The following is a 22,297-nucleotide window of genomic DNA, read 5'->3' on the forward strand; positions in this document are numbered from 1 at the left end:
GCAGTAGTTGCGTCTGAGTCTGAAAAACGCGTACAGATTGGCCATTGGCCTGCGAATGATTACGTCGTTAATCATCGACATGGAAAAATCAGAAAAATACAGTGATCGCGTTTTTCTCCTGTGATCTTCGATTGCGAAATGAAAGGAAGCAAAGACAAGAACCTGCTAATAATAAAGTAGTTCAGATCGATGTCTGACGGTTACGAACGCCAGTTTTATCGACTGCGTGTTGACTTTTCCTAATCGATAGGATCGCGTGAAATTCGGTTACAAGTAGTTAGGACGATTAGACAGAATTAAGTCGAGACAGTTCGATTGGTTCGTAATTTTGTAGTTGAGACACGTGTCGTTAAAGATCAGCCAAGTATCCGGATACTTTTGAACACGGTCATTTACCGATACTTTGACGTGGTTTAACATGGATATCCCGAAAATTACGCGGATGTGATCGAGAGCGTGTGTCAAACGCGTATACATAGCGAGTGACGCGAGTGAATTTGCAGAAGAGCGGTCGTTCGATGAGAAAATACGTGCGCGAGTCGATGGATATTAATTTTTCATTCTTCGTGTAATTTACCTCCGTTTGCTCTGGAAATAATTGCGATACGTAACACGAAAACGTTACTCGATGTATAGTACATATTAATTGTACGACGTATCGCGAATAATTATAAAGGAAATAATTATGGAACGTAGATAATGATGCATCAAGCTCGCTTTATGATCGTCATATTAATTTTCTTGTACGGCGACTGGCGAGCGGAGGCGAGAACCGCATGTAGCATTTTACTTACGGTGTTACGTAAATATTATCGGTTTTCTGCTGGAACATAAAGGGAAGGCAAGTAGACTTTTCCCCCATAATTTCGAACCAAATACAACGAGATAATAAGTTGGAGAAATTTTTAATCGGGTGTTGCGTTCAAGTTCGAACATAATTTCTTCTTTCTTCGCGTAGGATTCTAATGGAATTAATTGATATACTTGCAATGGTTTCTCGACGAGAAAAACGAATGGAAAGGTACAGCATCTTCGTCGAATTTGACTCGCTTACTCGTTGAAGAAAATGTAAATGTAATATAACGCGTATCGAACACGAACGTAACACGATATTTCGAAGAACAAAGAATTCCTGAAAAAGGGGAATCGTCTAAAATATCTAGAACAGACGAGTGAACGTCCAGTCCAGATAACGAATTGATAACGAACAAAGAAGGATCGTTAGAGGGGTGCGCGAATGTCTTATTCCAGCCCTGTTCTTACATCATCCCCTTTATCTGCCGGTCGCTGGCTGCAGCCTCTTACGTCACTGGCTGCCACCGAGGGTGCACTTTTTTCTACCCTTCCACCCTCCACCAGATACCCAGTCCAAGCCTATAGTGCAACCTACATATTAAATATAATATACTGGATATTGTATCATGGTAAACGCGATGCGATACGCTACGTATATTGTTTATATGTTATTATTTATCCATGTCGATCGATGTAATAACGAAACGTAACTTTAATAACGCAATATCGTTATAGGTAAACGAAGAATTCTCTCGACAAAAATGTACGAAATTAAAGATAATTTCTGCGTGGAAAAAGAACGCAAAGAGAAGGATGTAAAGTTTAATCAGACAACTGCGTTCGACGCGTATACTCGTCGTGTGAAATAGAAAGATTACCATTTACTGTAGAAACTCAGACTTTTAGCAAAATGTGATATAAATAACATTTAGTGGTACGTTTCCTTTGTACTTTCAGTAAAACTGTTGTGTATTTTATAAAAAAAAAATTTGATTATTTGATTATTCTCTTTGGTTGATTATTTTCCTCGATGCATCTCATTTGTGTATTTCGTTGCGTACATCGGCTATTCCTCGAATTCTTTCCTCTACTTTCCTTTATTGTTTCGTGGTAATTTTTAAGTTTTTAATAACAATACCTGTGGCAGCACTCGACAGCAAATACCACCGGATAACACCAACGATGATTGGAATATAGTCATTGCTCGTTTCGCTTTACTTCTTTCGTAAAATGTGTAACATTTGGCCTGCGTTCGACGTGTATACTCGTCGTTGCTCGATTTTATTCGCGCAACCCTTAAAGGATTTTTGAAACTAAATTCCGCAGTTAACGGGTTAAGGAGAGAAAAGTAGATGGAGTCCCATGGCGATCCCATCGAAACCACGGCGATTTCGCGTGAGAAGGAAAGTTATCCGATATTACGTGACATTTATAGGATGCTACTCTAACAAAATTCTCCAAACTGAGAATAATTCCCTCGTGTAAAGAGGAACGTACGGACTTTGGAAAGAGAATACAAAGACAGTGGAAGAACCCTGGAAACCATATTCGAAATAAAAGGGAAACTTGGCCGATACTACGTGACGTTTATGGAACAACAGGCGAACAAAATTCCCAAAACTGAGAATAATTCTCTCGCGCAAGCTGCACAGACTTCTGAACAGGACTACGTAGAACACGGACGATCGAAGAAACCAATGGCAATTCTTCTATATCAAACAGGAAACTTAGAATCCGATACCACGTGGTATTCATAGAATAATGGTCCAAGAAAATTCCCAAAACTACGGACTGCAAAACAGGAAAACGTAGAATACAAAGACGCTGATAAGGACATCGACAAAGATACAGAAGAGCCGTATCCTGAAAACCATGACTATGTCAATATCAAAAGGTAACGTTCCCGATGCTACGCGATATTTATAAAATAACACGCTAACGAAATTCCCAAAACTGAGAATAATTTCTCCGTACCAAAAAAAAAAGAAAAAGAAAGAGTCCTTTATAGACAGAGAAGAATAAAACGCAAAGACGATGCGAAAGAAATTTAATAAAAAACTAGTAACTGTTCTCCTACACGATACTCGCACGATAATTTTATTATAACAGCTCTATGATAAACAAAAAGAATTACATAAATAACCTTCGATAGCCTAAGTGGAAGGCAACTTACAAACTTTGACCCTCGCAAGGCGGTAAAACGTGGACGGATATGTTTGCGGCGCAGAATTTCCGATACGGCGAAATGTTGTCGATTTTAAAGTATGCACGACGACAGGAAGTAGAGTCACCTGACAACATGAAACATCCGTGCGGTTGGCGCGGAAGAAACGCTTTGGGAAATGGAGAGTAATAACCGAGCCGGAGCGTTTCCTCTTCCGGCGGTCTCGTTTTTCCAAACTTTAACGGCCCTGCGCTTTGCCTCGCGTCCTATGCAGCGGTTTCAGAAAGAAAAGGATAGATAGAGCGTGCCGGGCTATATAGGCTGTTTCAGACCAGGCTCTTTGTCATGTAAGAGGATCATCGCGAGCAGAGTTCCCTTTTTGCTTGCAGATTATTAGGTTGCTCGAATAGACCGTTTTGTCAGATAAAATTCTTAACGCGTTCACTGTTCCGTGAATTCTGTACTGTGGTTACGAAACGTATCTGCTCGCTGATTGTATTTATCGTAGCATTTGCATATTTACGTGAACGCGTGGAAACTGATAAAAAAAACGCTTCATTGAGAAATAAAAATACGTAGAAATATAGCGTCTAATTTTTCTAACCACTGTACATTTTCTCCTGGAAACGATAGATTCAGATATATATATTAGGTTGTCCGAAAAGTGTCTTTCTCTTACAGACACGTCTTTTACAACGACGCATCTTTATACAAACACGGAACCTAATCTGTCGAACGTTGTGATCTTTATCTTGATACAACAAAATGGATCATACGTAATTCGATAAAATATTGCGCATCCCTTATTTCGTTATAAAACGAAAGAAACTGTTTGGACGACTTAATATACAGGGTGGTTGGTAACTGGTGGTACAAGCGGAAAAGGGGTGATTATACGCGAAAAAAGAAGTCGAAAGTATAGTATAAAAATTTAAAAATTTAAAAACTTAAAAAATTAAGAAAATAACGTCAATCGAGACAACGATCTACAGTGAGATCCGTTATAACGAGACGCGATAAAGTGCACGCGTACCGAGCCAAAATTCAAAGTCAATTTTCTCGAAAACAAAGCCTCGAACGAAAAATTTTTATTTTATATTTTCGACTTCTTTTTTCGCGCAGAATCACCCCCTTTCCGCTTGTACCACCAGTTACCACCTACCCTGTATAATATATTATGCCACAACATTTAATTCTTACTAAATATTACATCGTCTTTGCCAGTGAATTACGAGGTCATACTTCGTAACGAGCGTTTCTTGTCCAACAGTGTAATCTGAATGGTTCGTGTTGTTGGACGAAGATGGTATTCCGCTGGGGGTAGCCATCCACATGTTATTTAGCAATTAGGCTAGACAAATTTACCGAACGTCCAGCTGGACGAGTTGTAAAGTACAAATTAAATAATAATAATAAAAAAATGTTGGAAATTTGTTAGTCCACGAAATTTATCTGATTTTAATCGTTCGAAGATATTTACTATTGGGGTTATTGCGATAGACTACGCGTTAACCACGGTGGTTCCTTGTTTCATGAATTAGGCGAATCGATTCTCGTCGTTTTCTTATTTTTTTTAGCGTCGAGTCTGATACCTCGAGAACCGGCGATATATTCTTCGACTGTATCCCATGATTTTCTATGCATATCGATCTTCGTAGCCAACGAACACTAACCCAATGGCTACAAAGAGTATTCGCATTTGCATACTAATTAATTAGAATCACGTAGATGCATTAAATTTTTCGTGCGAGTACAAAAATTTCATACTACGAAAATGAAACGTATGGAAGCTGCTGAAAAGACGTTTCGTTGGAAAATAAGGATACGCGCAAACGCTTTTTCCACCGCTGTACGTCGGATTTCTCGAAGTCATCGAACTTGTAATTGAGAAACTCTTCGAACGTGGTTCTCGCTGAAGTTTCCTTCCTTCGAAACGTGAAAATTCACTCGCGGCGATAAATTGGAACGTTGGCGACCAGGCTAAGTTGACCATAAATTGGCACAAAAAGCACAGTGTACCCCGGGATCGTTAGAAATTGAGCTCGTGGTCGGCAAGCGAGCAAAAGCGACGAAGAAGAGCGAAAAGGGAAGGAAATAGACGCGTTCCTTCGTATCCACGTGGCGCAGCGTTCGCCTTTTGAAAATTCATAAATATTCGAGAGGAAAGAGGGACGCGTATCGGTGTCTCGCGGACGTCACGCAATTTCTTTACAATATTTCGACGCTCAACGCGAGAAGGAGACAACCGTTCGACGCAAACGTTATTTATTGGAAAACTTTCGTTCGCATCCGACCTCTATCCGGTTGCAATTTCGACGTCGTCTCCTTGCGGGCCAATCGACGGAGTGTCCAACTAAATTTCCATCATCCAAATATCTGCATTATTTATCGTTGTATGTTAGAAAGCTTGTGGGAGCAAGGTTACGCTAATTGGAACATTTTCAGACGCAACTATCTTAACACTGCAACTACCACATCAGTCGAATTGACTGGTTTTACAATTTTATTTTAAAATTCCTACTTCATGTTATATTTTTTTCCACAATGATGTAACGACTTTCACAACGATAACTAAAAGAATAATATAACGAATTTTATTTTGTTTTTATGTATTGAAACTGAAAATAATTTTGTATCAAGGCTACTTATACCAATACCAGTGAAAATGACTGGTATTTGTCAAAGTGTAAAAGGGTCCTGCAATCTGTTTATCGAACCCGATTAACCAGTGTCCTCGTTTTGTACAACTTGCCACACGTTTTTAAAAATTTTACTGCGTATCATTCGATATGACGATATCAGTTATCAGGAAAATTGCGGATCGATCGCTAGATGCTAACGCTAGAAATACCACACCAATGAAAATGACTGGTTCTACAATTTTATAAATGTGTCGACCCTCGTTTAGGGATCATTTTAGGGATCATCGTTAATAAAAATGTACTACATAACGTGGAATTGTTTCCGTAAGAAAGTAATAAATCAATAAATATACAAATATTCTACTATCGCGTATTTTTCAAAAACCAGTCATTTTTACTAGTTTTGGTAGAAATAGCTTCGTGTTAACTGTCGGTAGTTCCAATGCTAATACTTTTGTACAGAGAATAATATTAATACTTCTATGCAAAGAATAAAATCGGTTAACATTATTGATATTTTAACGATAATATTAACGGTAAAATTATTATTTACTAATATTATCAATTAATATGTTTCCGATATGAGAATAAAGAAGACAAATACGTCGATTGGCGAGCAGAGAAATACGCGGTTCCGTTTAAAAATATTCCGTTTAAAACTAAAATTGAGGAAAGATCCTCCCCACCGTCACGCGTATCCTTTCCTTTTATTTTATTTTTATAAATTTCCTCGTAAACGATAAATAACGCGGATATTCGAACGATATTCGCATTTAGCTGGGCCACCGTGCACATCGGGTGTCTCGAAAAACAAGCGTCGACCCTTTATTCGCTCGTCTTTCGTTTTTACCTCCCTCGAAACTTACATCCTTCGTACAGCACCGTTTCGCTGACGAAGAAGATGGAAACTGCAGGTTCGACGTAAGGATTTTTGCGCTCAACGTATGAATCGTTAACTCGCGTCGCGTAACTGTTACTCGCGCGAACTTCACGTTCTACGTCCACGTAAATACAGAAGACATCAGGAATATCTAAGCGAACACGCTTCGCAAACAAATTACTTAACGCCAGCGTACTAAAGCGTTGAAGCCTAGTTCTGTAAGATGTTCCGTTTTAATCTATTAACGAGAATAGTTGGAGAAGTACGCCGGGTAGAGGGAAATGCTTTCAGGGGATTATAGGGGACAACTTAGACATATTTAGGAGATTAGAGGACCACGTAGGAGGAATTGTCAAGGGTCAGACAAAGATCGCTTTCTTTTTTCTCCTGCGTATTTTTCGACTAAACGCTACAATATATCGAGAAATGTAGGAAACTGAACAGCAAAGCCGGCGACAAATACCCTACGCGGCGAACAGAGAAATTCTCAAATATTGGCTTGTGCGAAAAGTTTCCTTCGTTTCATAAGCTGATAATAGATGAACGACAATTTCTGTTTTATATTATTTTATTGAATTATGTACCAAGCATACCTAATTCAATAAAATAATTCAAAAAACAAAAAACATGTGTGCGTCCATTATTTCCTTATAAAACGAAAGAAAGAAAGTTTCCGGACAACCTAATACTTTGCCTTCGTCCTCTGCACCTCCTTACATTCTCTCGCAGCTATTCTAAACAGCCAGAGTTCTCTCTCGACACTTTACCGACCGATGACCTATTAATCGGTTTTTTGTCGCCGACACTTGCCGATCGATAGCCTATTAATCGGCCTTTTGTCGCCAACACTTGCCGACCGATAGCCTATTAATCGGCTTTTTATCGCCGACAATCTTTCTCATTATTCGAGCAGTAATTTGTTGTTTAGTACTAAGGTGCCTTGCTCAGTTGCGTCAGTTGCGTTGCTTTGTAAGCTCCCACGGTTTTATAGCAATTTGAAAAACGTGTCGTTCGCGATAAACGAAAAGAATCGAAAGATTGGAGAGTCTAAACGGAAACAGAGCCGGCGCCAGGGAGAATCTGCGCCTGAGATGCCGGTCGGACGTGCGTATGCCGTTGAATCGCTAGCGGTGGGTAAAGTGTTAACACTTTGTGCTAAATTAAAAAATATTTGCTTCGACACGTATGTATATGGGGATTTTCACCAAAAGCTAGAACCTAGTACAGTGTAATTTAGCTGAGGTTAGCTTCGTGACCGATGATCGTTTTACGAGTCGCAGTGGATGCTCGCTTTCGTCAGTTTTTCTTTCTTAGCGTTAGATCAGGAACGAAGTGCTATATCGCGATCGAGTTATTACAACGTACAGAATTCTATGTTCGTATTATCGTAAATTTGTTATCAGAAACACGGACATTCGTAGGACTTAGGATACAGAACGAAGGAAACTGTAACTTGCTGCAGCTTAGCTTTTCCATGTACGCGTTAGCACCAGCTGGCTGCTGAAGCGAGCAAAACTTTCATAGAGAGAAGACTAAAAAGAAAACACTGCACAGACCTCACTAAAGAAATAAAATAGTCAAACTCGAAGATGATATCCCGCTGGGGATAGCCATCCACGTGTTATTTAGCAATTAAGTTAGAAAAATTTACCGAATGTCCAGTTGGACGAATTGTAAAATACAAATTAAATAATAATAATAAAAAGAAAATATACGCGTTAGCGATCGTACGGACGCGGCCACCTTTGTGCGATTTGTGGAACGAAAGTACGACGAGTTGGCAATTCGAACGTTTACTACCTTTTCATGGAATCATCGGAAAACGAACGTCAAAGAAATATTTAGAAACATAGCTATAATATATTTTACCGTTTATACCGTATACAGAGAATGCAGTTTGCGTAAATTTCATATTTCCGCAAATCGTGGAACATCCAGAAAGAATGAAATTTCTCGTGCGAAAGTAAGTCGATACTATAGCGATTTGACTTATCCATAATCGTGTAATTATGAAATCATCTTTCAAAAAAAAAAAAAAGAAAAAAAAAATAAGTAAATGTTGGGACATTTTCGAGTGGCGGTGTATATATCGAAGGAAATATTTTGAAACTTAGCTCGGAGCAGCGTAGCTTAGTTTTACAGCGGGCCCGTAACTTTATGCTGCCGGGTGCTCGCGTGGTGGAAATTCGGAAGAAGGGAGAAGCACGCGAATAAACGCGCTAGCGATCCTCTCCGCAGGGAGTAGCTCGCATCCCCGCGAGACGGCCGAATAAATTTTTGTGAAAGAGCCTCCGAGTAAATATGTGGCCGGGCCATGTAGCTCGTAAATATACCTCCATCGCATTCGCGGGAACCACCACCACCGTCAGCCGTGTCTTTTTCCCAGCGCACGGCCGAGTCATGAAAAAGCAATCGCGAGAAGCGGCTCGTGTGCCGCGATACGTAACGGGACCATCGTGGAACGATAACTTTCTTCTTTGATGTAGAAACCAACTTGCCTGCGAGGAGGCAACACGCGTGTCAAGGATATACATTTGCAGAGAACGGAGGTAAATTGCGAATCGCGAGTTTGCCGGAGATAGGGAACAGGAATTGAAAGTAGGAAGCTGGCTCTTCTTAATTGCAAAGCGAAGAAGGGAAGTAATTGGAGAGGATTATTCGAGTCGAGAGACGTGGCATCGTGTTCCTTCTTTGAATGTAACGGTACTTTATTTGGAATTCTGGAAAGAGTTTTTGGATCTAACGAATAATTATTGGCACTTCGGATGTAATTTACGCGATGGTTTTTTCGATGGGATATGAAATAACTAGGAAACGCGTGGAGAGAATATCTATCGATAAGTGATTTTACAGCTTTATCGACTACGGACTTACCTTGAATTCCCTTCGTGATCGACGATCGTTTACGGAGTCACGACGTCTCGCTGGATATGTACATACTTACTATCGTCGATCTTTGTTATTAGTTTGAAATTACAGACGATATACGCAGTTTCGACGAAGTTTCCTCGCAATTGTATCTTTGTTTTATCGTGCATTCATTGCAGAGAACGTGTCTGTAGGATTTACGATAGAGCATCGTCCGAAACGATCCCATAAGCGCAGAGAATCGAAAACAAAGAACGAAGGAAGCAACTTTACCGACTTGGTCGTCGGTCTCTTCCAAATCGGAACAGATGGAGATACTTGGACAGCAAGTAGCTTACATCCCTCGATCTCTTCGAACGAATAATCCCCCTTGGTGTTTTTCTTTACCTTTTATTTTATTTTTTACTGACGCGTCTTTAAACTGGAATCTAGAGGACTTGCCGTTTCTGAAAACTAGCTGAAATTACAAAATCGATCGAATCACGGCCGAATAAGTTCTAAAACGTAACATTCCGCTAATTAAAAGTTTACGAAGCGAAATAATATTCACCCGAGGGGAAACGATGGCGAAATCAAATCATTTTCAGCGAGAAGGAAGCCGGAAGAGGAATCGTAATGAGAACTGGCTAAAATCGGATCTACCGTATAATAGATACAGTGTATTATATAAAACTTCATTGTTACAACGTACGTAATCGTACATCCGTCATGTTTTCCAATTCCATTCCTCAAAAAGCCCAAATTTTTTTTTCCCAATGCTCGAATGCAACAGGTGCACTACGTAATACAACGCCGGAAAGAACAATTAATCCGACTGTTGCTCATTGGTTCGCGAATACTATTTTCTTCCTCTCTCTCTTTCTCTCTCTCTCTTTCTCTCTCTCTCTGTCTCTCACTCTCTCTCTCTCTCTTTCTCTCTATATACCTCGCGATATTGCACACTGATTGGATCAATATCACGCAAAACAAGAACGAGAAAATCGAGGACAATGAAATTGTTGTTTTTTACCACTTGTATTTAAACGATCTATCTTTGGATCATATTTTTTGCTATCATTGTTATTTTTGTAGCCGACAAACAATTGATCGAACGAATGATTATTTTATCGATAATTTCAAACTCTTGCCTCATGATTCTCTTAATACTTATCTATGTGAATTTGCTCTTCGTTGCTCTGACATCGCGCGTATTACATTCAATAATTGTACGATATCGTATGAAAATGTTACAAATGATTTATATTGCGACGAATCATAGAACGAAAGTTGGCGTTAAAGTCGAAACGTAATTTCCTCGCGATAGAAACTGTAATGTCTGCTACGAAGTTTGAGAAATTCGAGTGTGCAGAACTACTCGTAAAATAGGTAGAAATATGCCTGTAAAATATTCAATGAAAACTCGCTATAATATTTAACACTTTACCGACCGATAACCGATTAATCAGTTGTTTGTCACCGACCGATAACCGATTAATCGGTTTTTTGTCACCGACGCTTACCGACCGATATTCTATTAATCGGCTTTTTGTCGCCGACAATCTTTCTCATTATTCGAGCAGTAATTTATTATTCAGTATTAAGGTGCCTTGCTCAGTTGCGTCAGTTGCGTTGCTCTGTAAGCTCCCACGGTTTTATACCAATTTGAAAAACGTGTCGTTCGCGATAAACGAAAAGAATCGAAAGATTGGAGAGTCTAAACGGAAACAGAGCCGGCGCCAGGGAGAATCTGCGCCTGAGATGCCGGTCGGACGTGCGTATGCCGTTGAATTGCTAGCGGTCGGTAAAGTATTAACAGACGAAACAAATTTTCGTTCGTAAAAATAGGAATCGGCGTAAATAATCGTAGTCACGAGGCAAGCGGTTCAATGGATAAAAATTGAAACTGAATTCTACTCGTTGTCCACGTTTCTTTGTCTCCTCGTCTTTCGAACAAAGAAGGAGCGCTGGCTATTCGAAACAACGAAGATCGCATCCGATTTTTCCCGAACTTATATAACGCACAACCCGGCACAGAAACACGAATCCACTCACACCCATTAAATATCACATGGTACGACCATCTGCTTCTTTACACGGGAGACTAGCTTAAGGTAATTCCGTCACGCGACGACGAGAATGTCGCCAAATACTCTCTTATCATATGGTACAACCAATTCACCCAGCGTTATCGATCGAATGGATCTTCCGCGATGGAAGTTTCGCCGCTTTCGACGACGCGGATCCCAAACACGAGGAATTCCTCGTTGCTCCAGCCGCGTCGTCGAAAACGTTCCAACTTGCAACGATAACTCCGGGTGTTCCATTTTATAATTTCCATATATACAAACGTCAAATATAATATACTCCTTATGTACAGTAGTGGCAATACAATAAACTCCACGAACGATAAGAGAAATGTTTCCCGCGAAATATCTAAATATTAAAACCAACTTCTTTTTTTCTCTCTCTTGATATTCGTTGGTAGAACATGCGAAAGCATACGCAAGTACGAGACTACAGGAACGAGACTCGCACGACAGACTGTTAAATTAAAGAAAAGATATTCTTTCGAGAAATTGCGCCGTTGTTACTGGAACGAGCAACAAAATAAAAAAGAGCAATAAAATATCGTTACTCTTGCTAATTGTGAGAAGCGCGATAACGCGTAGACTGCGGATGTTCATGCGTTTCGTAGGAAATTACATAGGTGAAAAAATGCGTGGAATACGTATCGTGCAAAGACGTGTGAAACGTGGAAAATAGCGTTCTTCGCAACGTTTAATATGTTCGCTTAGAAGCTACTCTTGCAAATATTTTCACGGAAATGTGAATTCGCATAAGTATCCGCGATCTAGTGATTATTCGCGCGTATTTTAACTTTAGAGGGAAGCTCAGCGTTCTTTTATCATCCTTCGTCGTTTCTAAAGCATAACAACCGTATACCTAACCATGCTGCGTTATTTCGTTAATCGTCGATGCCTGATGACACTCGTCCAACAATAGAAATTTTATATTTCGGCAAAGTACGAGAGTACACTTATTAAGTATTAGGTTGTCCGAAAAGTGTCTTTATTTTATTTGCAACAACGTATCTTCAAGTTCTGTCGAACGTTGTAATCCTTAGTTTGATAGAACGGAATGAATCATACGTAATTCGATAAAATAATATAAAACGGAAAATGTGTCCATTATTTCCTTATAAAGCGAAAGAAACTTTTCGGACGACCTAACAGCACGCGCGATTTCTCGTCTCGAAGGTACACGATGGCGAACAAAAGAAAATCTAAAATTGATATTCTTCCAGTACTGGCAACTTTCATACCACCTACTTTTCACCGCGTTACCGATAATTACTTACCTGTATTATACTATAATGTTCGTTCAATGGTCCAGTGAACCTTATTTCACAAAATTATCGTATTTTTTCTGTCCTATCATTTACCTTTCAAATTTTCATTTGCCCGTCCCGCCCTGTGCTCAACGCTTTGTCGAAACGTCGAAAGTCCCTCGATGGATAACAACAACTGCAGATTGAAATGTACAAATCACAGCACGGTCAAAAAAAAAAAAAAAAAGAAAAGGAAGCTCTCTGGTATTCCCATCTGCGAAGGAAATACATCTTCTAAAATATGAAAAGTTGTCGATAAAACGTTCCTGCCTGACTCATAAACGTCGATGGAGCCACGTAGACGCGTATCTACACTTATGTACAAGACACCGCAACAAAAGGAAATACTACGAGATAACAAATTACAACGATATTAGGTCGAGACCGATCTCAATGGTCAACCGACAACCGACCGTTGATGCAACGGCCGATCGAGCGCATCTCTCTTCTTGTTACGATTTGGATTGTCCGGCTGGTCATCATCTGTGCGGACAATTGGGTACGTGTGGGAACAGATGGCAGTGGATCGACCTGAATCTGTAATTAGAACATATCGACACGTGGACCAGCGTATCTTCATAACGATCACGACGTTTGGTAACGTTGACACGGCTATGGGCGTGGAACGGTGGAAGTTTGAGTGGAACAGCGGCAGATTGGAACGTTGCTGATTTAAGGCTGGAAACTATTGAGATTAGGAAATTGCAAGATCGATCGGTTAGATCTCTCAAGCGTAGGAATATTAATCGTTGTAATCTGCAATATTACGATCGAGATTCGGAGAATTGGTATTACAGAGAATCGGAGATTTAGTCAGATTTAGCGACTGTAGGGATTTGCTGTAGTGAAGAGACAGCTACGTTGAAATTATATTTACCGTGGGATTGTATCGTAATTATATCTGTTAAGGGATTATCGAGAAGTTAAAGAGGAAGAAAGGTGTATAGGTTTCGTATGGAAAGATACGAACGTTCGTTTTCAGATACGAATATTAGTTTTGGCTATAGGTTTATAGTACTAATTTCATTGGAATTAATTTCAAGTTAGTTTTCGTCGGTTTAACCGTGGCAATCTGGAGTATTATTATATTCTGTGAGTTTCGGAGAACTGGGATTTCAGACAATCGGAGATTTGGCCGGATTTAACGATCGAGGGATTTGCTGCAATCGGTAACAGGCAGATAGAGCTACTTAAATTATATCGAGGAATTGCATCATAATTATATTCGTTGAAATAGCGTACTTTATAAAAAGTTTAAATATAAGAAGTTACAGAGAAAGAAACGCGTATAGGTTTCGTAATGAAAGGTGCAGAAGTTCGTATCTAGTTACGAACATCGATTGGCTATGGGTTTATAATACGGTCCAAAGAGTAATTAGATTCGAATTAATTTTAAATTAGTTTTCGTTGGTTTGATTATGGTAATATGCAATGTTATTACCCGTATGATATTCGGAGAATTGGGATTACAGAGAATCGAAGATGCAGCCGGATTTAAAGATCGAAAGATTTGCTGCAGTAAGTAATAAGGCAGCTCTGCTGTCTAAATTGTATTAAAAAATTATATCGTAATTATATTTGTTAAGAGAGTATTGAGAAATCAAAGAGGGAGAAAGGCGTACAAATTTTGCAATGAAAAATTCAGCCCTAGATACGAACATTAATTGACTATATATTTATAGCCCATCCAAAGAGTAATTAGATTCGAATTAATTTTAAATTAGTTTTCGTTGGTTTGATTATGGTAATGTGCAATATTATTACCCGTAATATATTCGAAGAATTGAGATTACAGAGAATCGAAGATTCAGCTGCCGTCTAAATTATATTAAACAATTATATCGTAATTATATTTGTTAAGAGATTATTGAGAAATCAAAGTGGAAGAAAGGCGTACAAGTTTTGCAATGAAAAATTCAGCCCTAGATACGAACATTAATTGACTATGAATTTATAGCTCATCCAAAGAGTAATTAGATTCGAATTAATTTTAAATTAGTTTTCGTTGGTTTGATTATGGTAATGTGCAATGTTATTACCCGTATGATATTCGGAGAATTAGGATTACAGAGAATCGAAGATGCAGTCGGATTTAAAGATCGAAAGATTTGCTGCAGTAAGTAATAAGGCAGCTCTGCTGTCTAAATTGTATTAAAAAATTATATCGTAATTATATTTGTTAAGAGAGTATTGAGAAATCAAAGAGGGAGAAAGGCGTACAAATTTTGCAATGAAAAATTCAGCCCTAGATACGAACATTAATTGACTATATATTTATAGCCCATCCAAAGAGTAATTAGATTCGAATTAATTTTAAATTAGTTTTCGTTGGTTTGATTATGGTAATGTGCAATATTATTACCCGTAATATATTCGAAGAATTGAGATTACAGAGAATCGAAGATTCAGCTGCCGTCTAAATTATATTAAACAATTATATCGTAATTATATTTGTTAAGAGATTATTGAGAAATCAAAGTGGAAGAAAGGCGTACAAGTTTTGCAATGAAAAATTCAGCCCTAGATACGAACATTAATTGACTATGAATTTATAGCTCATCCAAAGAGTAATTAGATTCGAATTAATTTTAAATTAGTTTTCGTTGGTTTGATTATGGTAATGTGCAATGTTATTACCCGTATGATATTCGGAGAATTAGGATTACAGAGAATCGAAGATGCAGTCGGATTTAAAGATCGAAAGATTTGCTGCAGTAAGTAATAAGGCAGCTCTGCTGTCTAAATTGTATTAAAAAATTATATCGTAATTATATTTGTTAAGAGAGTATTGAGAAATCAAAGAGGGAGAAAGGCGTACAAATTTTGCAATGAAAAATTCAGCCCTGGATGCGAATATTAAATGGCTATAAATTTATAGCCCATCCAAAGAGCAATTAGATTCGAATTAATTTTAAATTAGTTTTCGTTGGTTTGATTATGGTAATGTGCAATATTATTACCCGTATGATATTCGAAGAATTGAGATTACAGAGAATCGAAGATTCAGCCGCCGTCTAAATTATATTAAACAATTATATCGTAATATTATATTTGTTAAGAGAGTATTGAGAAATCAAAGTGGAAGAAAGGCGTACAAATTTTGCAATGAAAAATTCAGCCCTAGATACGAACATTAATTGACTATAAATTTATAGCTCATCCAAAGAGTAATTAGATTCGAATTAATTTTAAATTAGTTTTCGTTGGTTTGATTATGGTAATATGCAATGTTATTACCCGTATGATATTCGGAGAATTGGGATTACAGAGAATCGAAGATGCAGCCGGATTTAAAGATCGAAAGATTTGCTGCAGTAAGTAATAAGGCAGCTCTGCTGTCTAAATTGTATTAAAAAATTATATCGTAAATATATTTGTTAAGAGAGTATTGAGAAATCAAAGAGGGAGAAAGGCGTACAAATTTTGCAATGAAAAATTCAGCCCTAGATACGAACATTAATTGACTATAAATTTATAGCCCATCCAAAGAGTAATTAGATTCGAATTAATTTTAAATTAGTTTTCGTTGGTTTGATTATGGTAATGTGCAATATTATTACCCGAATGATATTCGAAGAATCGAGATTACAGAGAATCGAAGATTCAACTGCCGTCTAAATTGTGTTAAAAAATTATATCGTAATTATATTTATTAATATAAAAAGAGAAAGAAAGACGTACAAGTTTTGCAATGAAAAGTTCAGCCCTAGATACGAACATTAATTGGCTATAGATTTGTAAGCCAAATATAGACTTACAAGGTCCAAAGAGTAATTGGATTCGAATTAATTTTAAATTAGTTTTCCTCGATTTGATTATGCTAATATGTAATATTATTATCCGTATGATATTCGGAGAATTGAGATCACAGAGAATCGAAGATTCAGCCGGATTTAAAGATCGAAAGATTTGCTGCAGCAAGTATTAAGTCTAAATTGTATTAAGAAATTGTATCGTAATTATATTTATTAATATGAAAAGAGAAAGAAAGACGTACAAGTTTTGCTATGAAAAGTTCAGCCCTAGATACGAACGTTAATTGGCTATAGATTTATAATACGGTCCAAAGAGTAATTACATTCGTATTAATTTTAAATTGGTTTTCGTTGATTTAATTATGCTTTAATATGGAATATGATTGCCCTCGGGGACTCGTACAATCGGGATTACGGAGAATCGGTTTAGTCGAGTTTAGGGATTCCAGGTTCTCAGGCAATAAGGGAGCAACTGCGTTCAAATTACATCTTCCTACGAGATCACTGAAAGATCAAAGAGAAAGGAAGGTACAGATTTCACATGGAAAAGCGAGAAAGCATATTAACAGGAATATCGGTCGATTGACTTTATAATACGTTTCAAAGAGCAATTTGTTTCGGCTGAACTTCAACTTGCTTCCGGTTGATTTATTCGAATTACTAGGAAACTCGCCGATCAGCCTTCTCGTTGCAGCAGTTTATTCGACGTGTACGATGGATTAATTTCGAACTCGATGGCGGAGCGAAGAAATATCGGGGCATTAGTTACGTTAGGAGGCACCTGATCGATAATTCCACGCGAAACGAGATCTGTTTTCCTCGGGCTGCCGCTGCGAAGCAGCGGAAGGCTCGTTAATATTCATAGAAACGGTAGTTCGCCTATCTTTGCCGAACTCGGTCGCGTGGCAAGAATAAAACCGCCGGTGCCTAGGAAAATCGTCGGCTGGAAAAAATGGTAGAACGAGCGGCGAAACGTCTCGAGCGAGCAGAATGAAACGGTGAAAGGGGGAAATGGTCGGTCGTAAAAGGTCGGTCCGACTGGTAATTATAATAAAGTCAATTAAGAGCGCGGCGTGCACGGTGGCATCTTTGTCATTAGCTCGGTGCCCTTCCGCTTTCGTTCGCGCGGGCCGAGCAATTACCGGAGCAATTCGAGCCTTTACGCCGCGCTGTGCAACCGGGTCGAAGAAACGAGAGGAAAAAGATGCGCGCGTGGAACGACGCGTTCCCTCGAAACGAGGGAAAAGGACGAAAGCAGGAAGATCCTGTGGTACACGTAGCTGTCCGCTGCTAATTACTCTTCCCCTCCCCTTCGCTCGACTGCTATCTGTTGTGCTCCCTTTGCCTCGATGAGGAAAAGGATAGATTAGCTCCGTCGAGGCTCGACACCTTCCCGGATGCTTTTGTCGAGCAGGTTGAAAAAGAGACATTAGAGAGCGCCGAGGAAATTGAGGATGAACGCGACGCGGATGGAAACAGAAGACGAATTATTTTCGTCGAGGTACGGAGATGTCGAAACTGTTCTAACGATAGATTATTGTTTAACGTTGGCGTTGACAGTTAGTTAAACGACGGTGGTAGAGATATTTCGACACTAACGTTACCTCCGTCCAAGCGAGCGGTTTCGAAATTTCATTAAAATTGTACATTCGACGTTGTTTCTTGTGTTCGTCTATATGCAAATTCGTATATTATCCGATCGATATATTTCGATTTTTGTTAATATAGGAATTTGCATGAAGTTTGGCGAACAAAAGGAATAACAGCGAGTGTATTTTTAATTTCGTAATTTTAAATTAAATTTTGAAACCGGTCATTTGATCGAGATTAGGCCTGGTGAAGTTAGTGTTAAAAATGCAAAAAAAAACGGAGTAAAAGGAGGATTCTTAGGATATAGGTACCGTGTCGTTACCCTTATACAGATAAATTAAACTTCGTTCGTATGAATTTCTCTGACAACGAGTGATTTGTACAGGGTGGTTGGTAACTGGTGCTACAAGCGGAAAGGGGGTGATTCTGCGCGAAAAAAGAAGTCGAAAATATAGAATAAAAATTTTTCGTTCGAGGCTTTGTTGTCGAAAAAATCGACTTTGAATTTTGGCTCGGTACGCGTGCACTTTATCGCGTCTCGTTATAACGGATCTCGCTGTAGATCGTTGTCTCGGTGGAAAAATTTAACAAAAAAAGAAATTAAAAAAAAGATTTTTATTCTATATTTTCGACTTCTCTTTTCGCGTAGAATCACCCCCTTTCCGCTTGTACCACTACTTACCAACCACCCTGTATAGTCGCGATTCGTGCGTTGGAGACCATCCAACTTCCAGATTCTTCGTTCTGACAATAAGCGTTCACGCACAAATAGATAGATGCAATCGGTAAAAGTTCCTTCCACTGGACTTTTCAATTTCGCTCGAATAAGCAGAGTTCATACAAACGAAGTTTTCTACTATATCGATATCGATTAGATGGTACCTTTTCGGATCGTCCTTCATATCGAAACCGTCGATCTTTAGAATATTCCACTCGTCCCTCGGACCTTTCGAGTAACTGAACGACACCTGCAACAGAAAATTCGTAACGTAAATGAGACGAAGAACATGTCGAGCATGAAAATTGTCAAGAATATAAACGCTGGCCATCGAATATGCGATTCTAATTTAATTTAAAAATCGACACGATTTCGCGTTTCTTATTTTTCATATTTTCCATTCTGCAATTCTCTTTTTTCATTTTAATTACGATCGAAGGTGCCATCAAGTACGAGGTCACTGGCAACGGCGTAGAAAAAAGTTGCGCGGTGATTTACAATTTTGTTCGGATAGACTTTTGACTGATTATCGTGACAGTTGGGATTGGTAGCGCGTGAATGATCATCTGCATTGAAATATCAAGGGTTAGGTGTTGTTTCGTCGACTGGTATCGTTAATCGATGCTTCGTTACAACATCTCGCTATATCAGCAGCAAATTATGTCACGCTTGACGCGCATGATCATCAAAAAGGAACGCGATATTGCTTATTTTCGCATTCCAGGCCGAGAATCAAGCAACACGTATTACGCTGGTCGTATGAAACGCGAGACCAAAAGCCCGATCATGTTCTGCCTATGAGCGCTATAAAAATATTTGTTCGCGAGGCTCGACGATACGCTTGCGTAGCTTACGAGCCATGGAAAATTTCGGTATACTCGTTTTCTACTTCGTCAGCTTTTCAAGAATCTTCGGATTCGTCGAAATCGGAGCACGCGCGTTTCGAACGTTCTCGTACATTTTGGCCCCTCGTTCGCTTTAATCGAAACCGATCGGTCTACGTTTTGCCGGAATTAATCCATGAATCTATAATTAACCCACGAATCGATCAATACCTTGTTGTTAACGATCTATCAGAGCGTTTAGATACCGCCGACTGGTAATCTAATTTCGTCGTGTTACGGAATATTATTAACCCTCTGCGGTCCTTTTGGAGTTTTATCGTTGAGAATTATGGAAATTATTAGATTATCGTCAATGTGTTGATCTCGATAGTGATTGTTCGAATTTTTCCTCCGATTGTTGTACATTTAAATAAATCCGCAGTAATTTCAGTACCTGCGATTTTTGCGAACCGATCTGCTGTTGGCTGATGAACATCATCTTCTTATTTTATTCAAACGGTTTCTTTCCTAAACGATAGAAACAGCTACATATCTCGAGATACGTTTCGTCCGTTCACGGTAGAATATCATTTTCGTATTTGGTTCAATTCTGACGGTCTTCTTTACGGTTTGCCATTTTAACGAACCAATACGATGTTGACAGCTGAATATCGTTTCCTTATTTGACTTGTACGGTATCTTTGTTAAACGATAGAAACAGCTATATATCTCGAGATATACTTGTTTCTACCATTTATCGAAAAAAAACTCGTCCAAATTGAGTGAAATAAGAAAATGATATTCGACTGTCAACACCAGACCGGTTAACAAAAACGGCACGTTGCGCTCGAAGGCAGGGGAACTTGGAAAATGTGCAGGTAATAGCAAATAACACCTGGTGTACGCGACGACCACGCGTAAACATAAGGCGATCACCTGCTCGGGTTGCGTGAGTTAGTTCGAGGGGTCGGCGTTCTCCGGAAGAACGGAGAACGCGACGATCGAATCAATTGGTCATTGTTCGCGTACGAGCGAGGAAAGAGGCAGCAGCAGCAGCCATGGTGATTCATCGCGGGGATTATTCCATTACCCGCGATTAGACTTCACACTGCGACCCGTACGATCTTAATTCCCCTCTTGTGCCCCTCTGCCGTGGCTTTTTTTTAATCCCCCGCCTCGTACCGGATCAATTAATCACCGCCGGTGGAACGCAGCCGAGATTGAGCGCGAACGGTACTCGCTTCGACGAGCGCGCCGCGGATTATCATTTTCAACGCGGAACCAAGTATTTAAGGACTTCAGCGCGGTTAGACAGAAGCAAATCCGTGGAATTTTGCAGAAATATAATTTCGTCGCCTTCTGCTGTCTGTGCGCGAGAAACGTAATATCAACTATTACAGTTTCGACCAGCAGCGTATTTATTTGTCACATTGCGTAGAAACCGTATCGTGTAAAATTGAAGATAGAACTCTGCAACTGTGAAAGTTCGAAAAAGAAATTTGCAGAAATATAATTTCGTCGCCTTCTGCTGTCTGTGCGCGAGAAACGTAATATCAACCATAACAGTTTCGACTAGCAGCGTATTTATTTGTCACATTGCGTAGAAACCGTATCGTGTAAAATTGAAGATAGAACTCTGCAACTGCGAGAGTTTGAAAAAGAAAGTACAGAGAAGGAATAGAATTGGAAAAATGTGAAATCACACGAATTCCCGACAAAGTCGTAGGATTTCGGTGGTAAAGGTCGAAACGATCGAAGAACGAAGAAATTATGAAATCATGGAGCCGTCGGGAAATCGAAATACACTGCAAGCCGCAAGTATTAGGATCCTCGGAACTATCTGATTGCAATTACTGCAAAACTCTGATCAACTTTATTCTGTTTAACACTTTACGTCATGAAGCAAAGTACGTGCGACACGAACGAATCAACAGGTTTAAAACGAATTGTTTAATTGAAAAATAAAAGCAGTGGGAAGCACGCAATTTATATTAACATCGCAATAACATCTATTGTACTTATTAGGCGATAGTATGATTCTAAAAAGAGAGTTCTATAATTCTAGGGAATAAAATTCAGTCATTCGAACGTATCACTTACCTGCTCGCCAAAGGTATCCTTGTTGAGGAACTTCATCGGTTCCAGATGAGAATGGAACTGCTCGACGACTGTGAGCTGCTTTTTCAGCAGATACTCGATAATGTATCCCATCGTCACGTCGTCGGGCAACCTAATTCTGTCGCCCACCGTGATGAACTTCCCGCCTCTGCAAGTAAACGCAAACACCCGTTAACCGCATCCACCGTGTCTCTCATCGATTACCTGATCAAACGTAGGAAATCGTCTCGCGTGACCGCGTCCTCGCGAATTCCTCCTCTCAATATCGTTCGATCGTCCATCAAACATATCACGTACTACCATTTACGCTCTTTTCTATTTTTTTTCTTTCTTTTTTTTCAATTTTTCGACAAGTGGAAGTTAGTGTTTTATGGCGATTCATATAAACGATTCGTATAAACGTAATTCATATGGCGAACACGTAAAAATTATTTTCGTCGAATCTACGATATTTCGAACAAACGATACGTGCAAATTGCAACGTCAGTTAGAAAAACGTCGTTTTGTAGTTACAATTATTCCGATACAAGGATCGTCGATCTTTCTACGAACGCTTGGAACCTCCAAGAACTCGCC

The 22,297-nt window shown here is 39.2% G+C and overlaps 1 protein-coding gene across 1 annotated transcript in view; it reads right to left on the reverse strand.

Moving 5' to 3' along the window:
• Positions 1–9,981: 9,981 nt before the first annotated feature.
• Positions 9,982–22,297, reverse strand: part of fng (Fringe glycosyltransferase) — a 132,691-nt gene continuing 120,375 nt past the window's right edge. Inside the window, exons 7-9 of the mRNA XM_076617739.1 lie at positions 21,704–21,869; positions 18,944–19,029; positions 9,982–13,253 (exon numbers count right to left, since the gene is read on the reverse strand). Coding sequence (XP_076473854.1) covers positions 13,196–13,253; positions 18,944–19,029; positions 21,704–21,869 — 310 coding nt within the window. The 3' untranslated portion in view covers positions 9,982–13,195. The remainder of the gene's footprint in view (positions 13,254–18,943; positions 19,030–21,703; positions 21,870–22,297) is intronic.

Source organism: Bombus vancouverensis, chromosome 4, assembly GCF_051014615.1.
Source record: "Bombus vancouverensis nearcticus chromosome 4, iyBomVanc1_principal, whole genome shotgun sequence".
Lineage (NCBI taxonomy): Eukaryota > Metazoa > Arthropoda > Insecta > Hymenoptera > Apidae > Bombus > Bombus vancouverensis.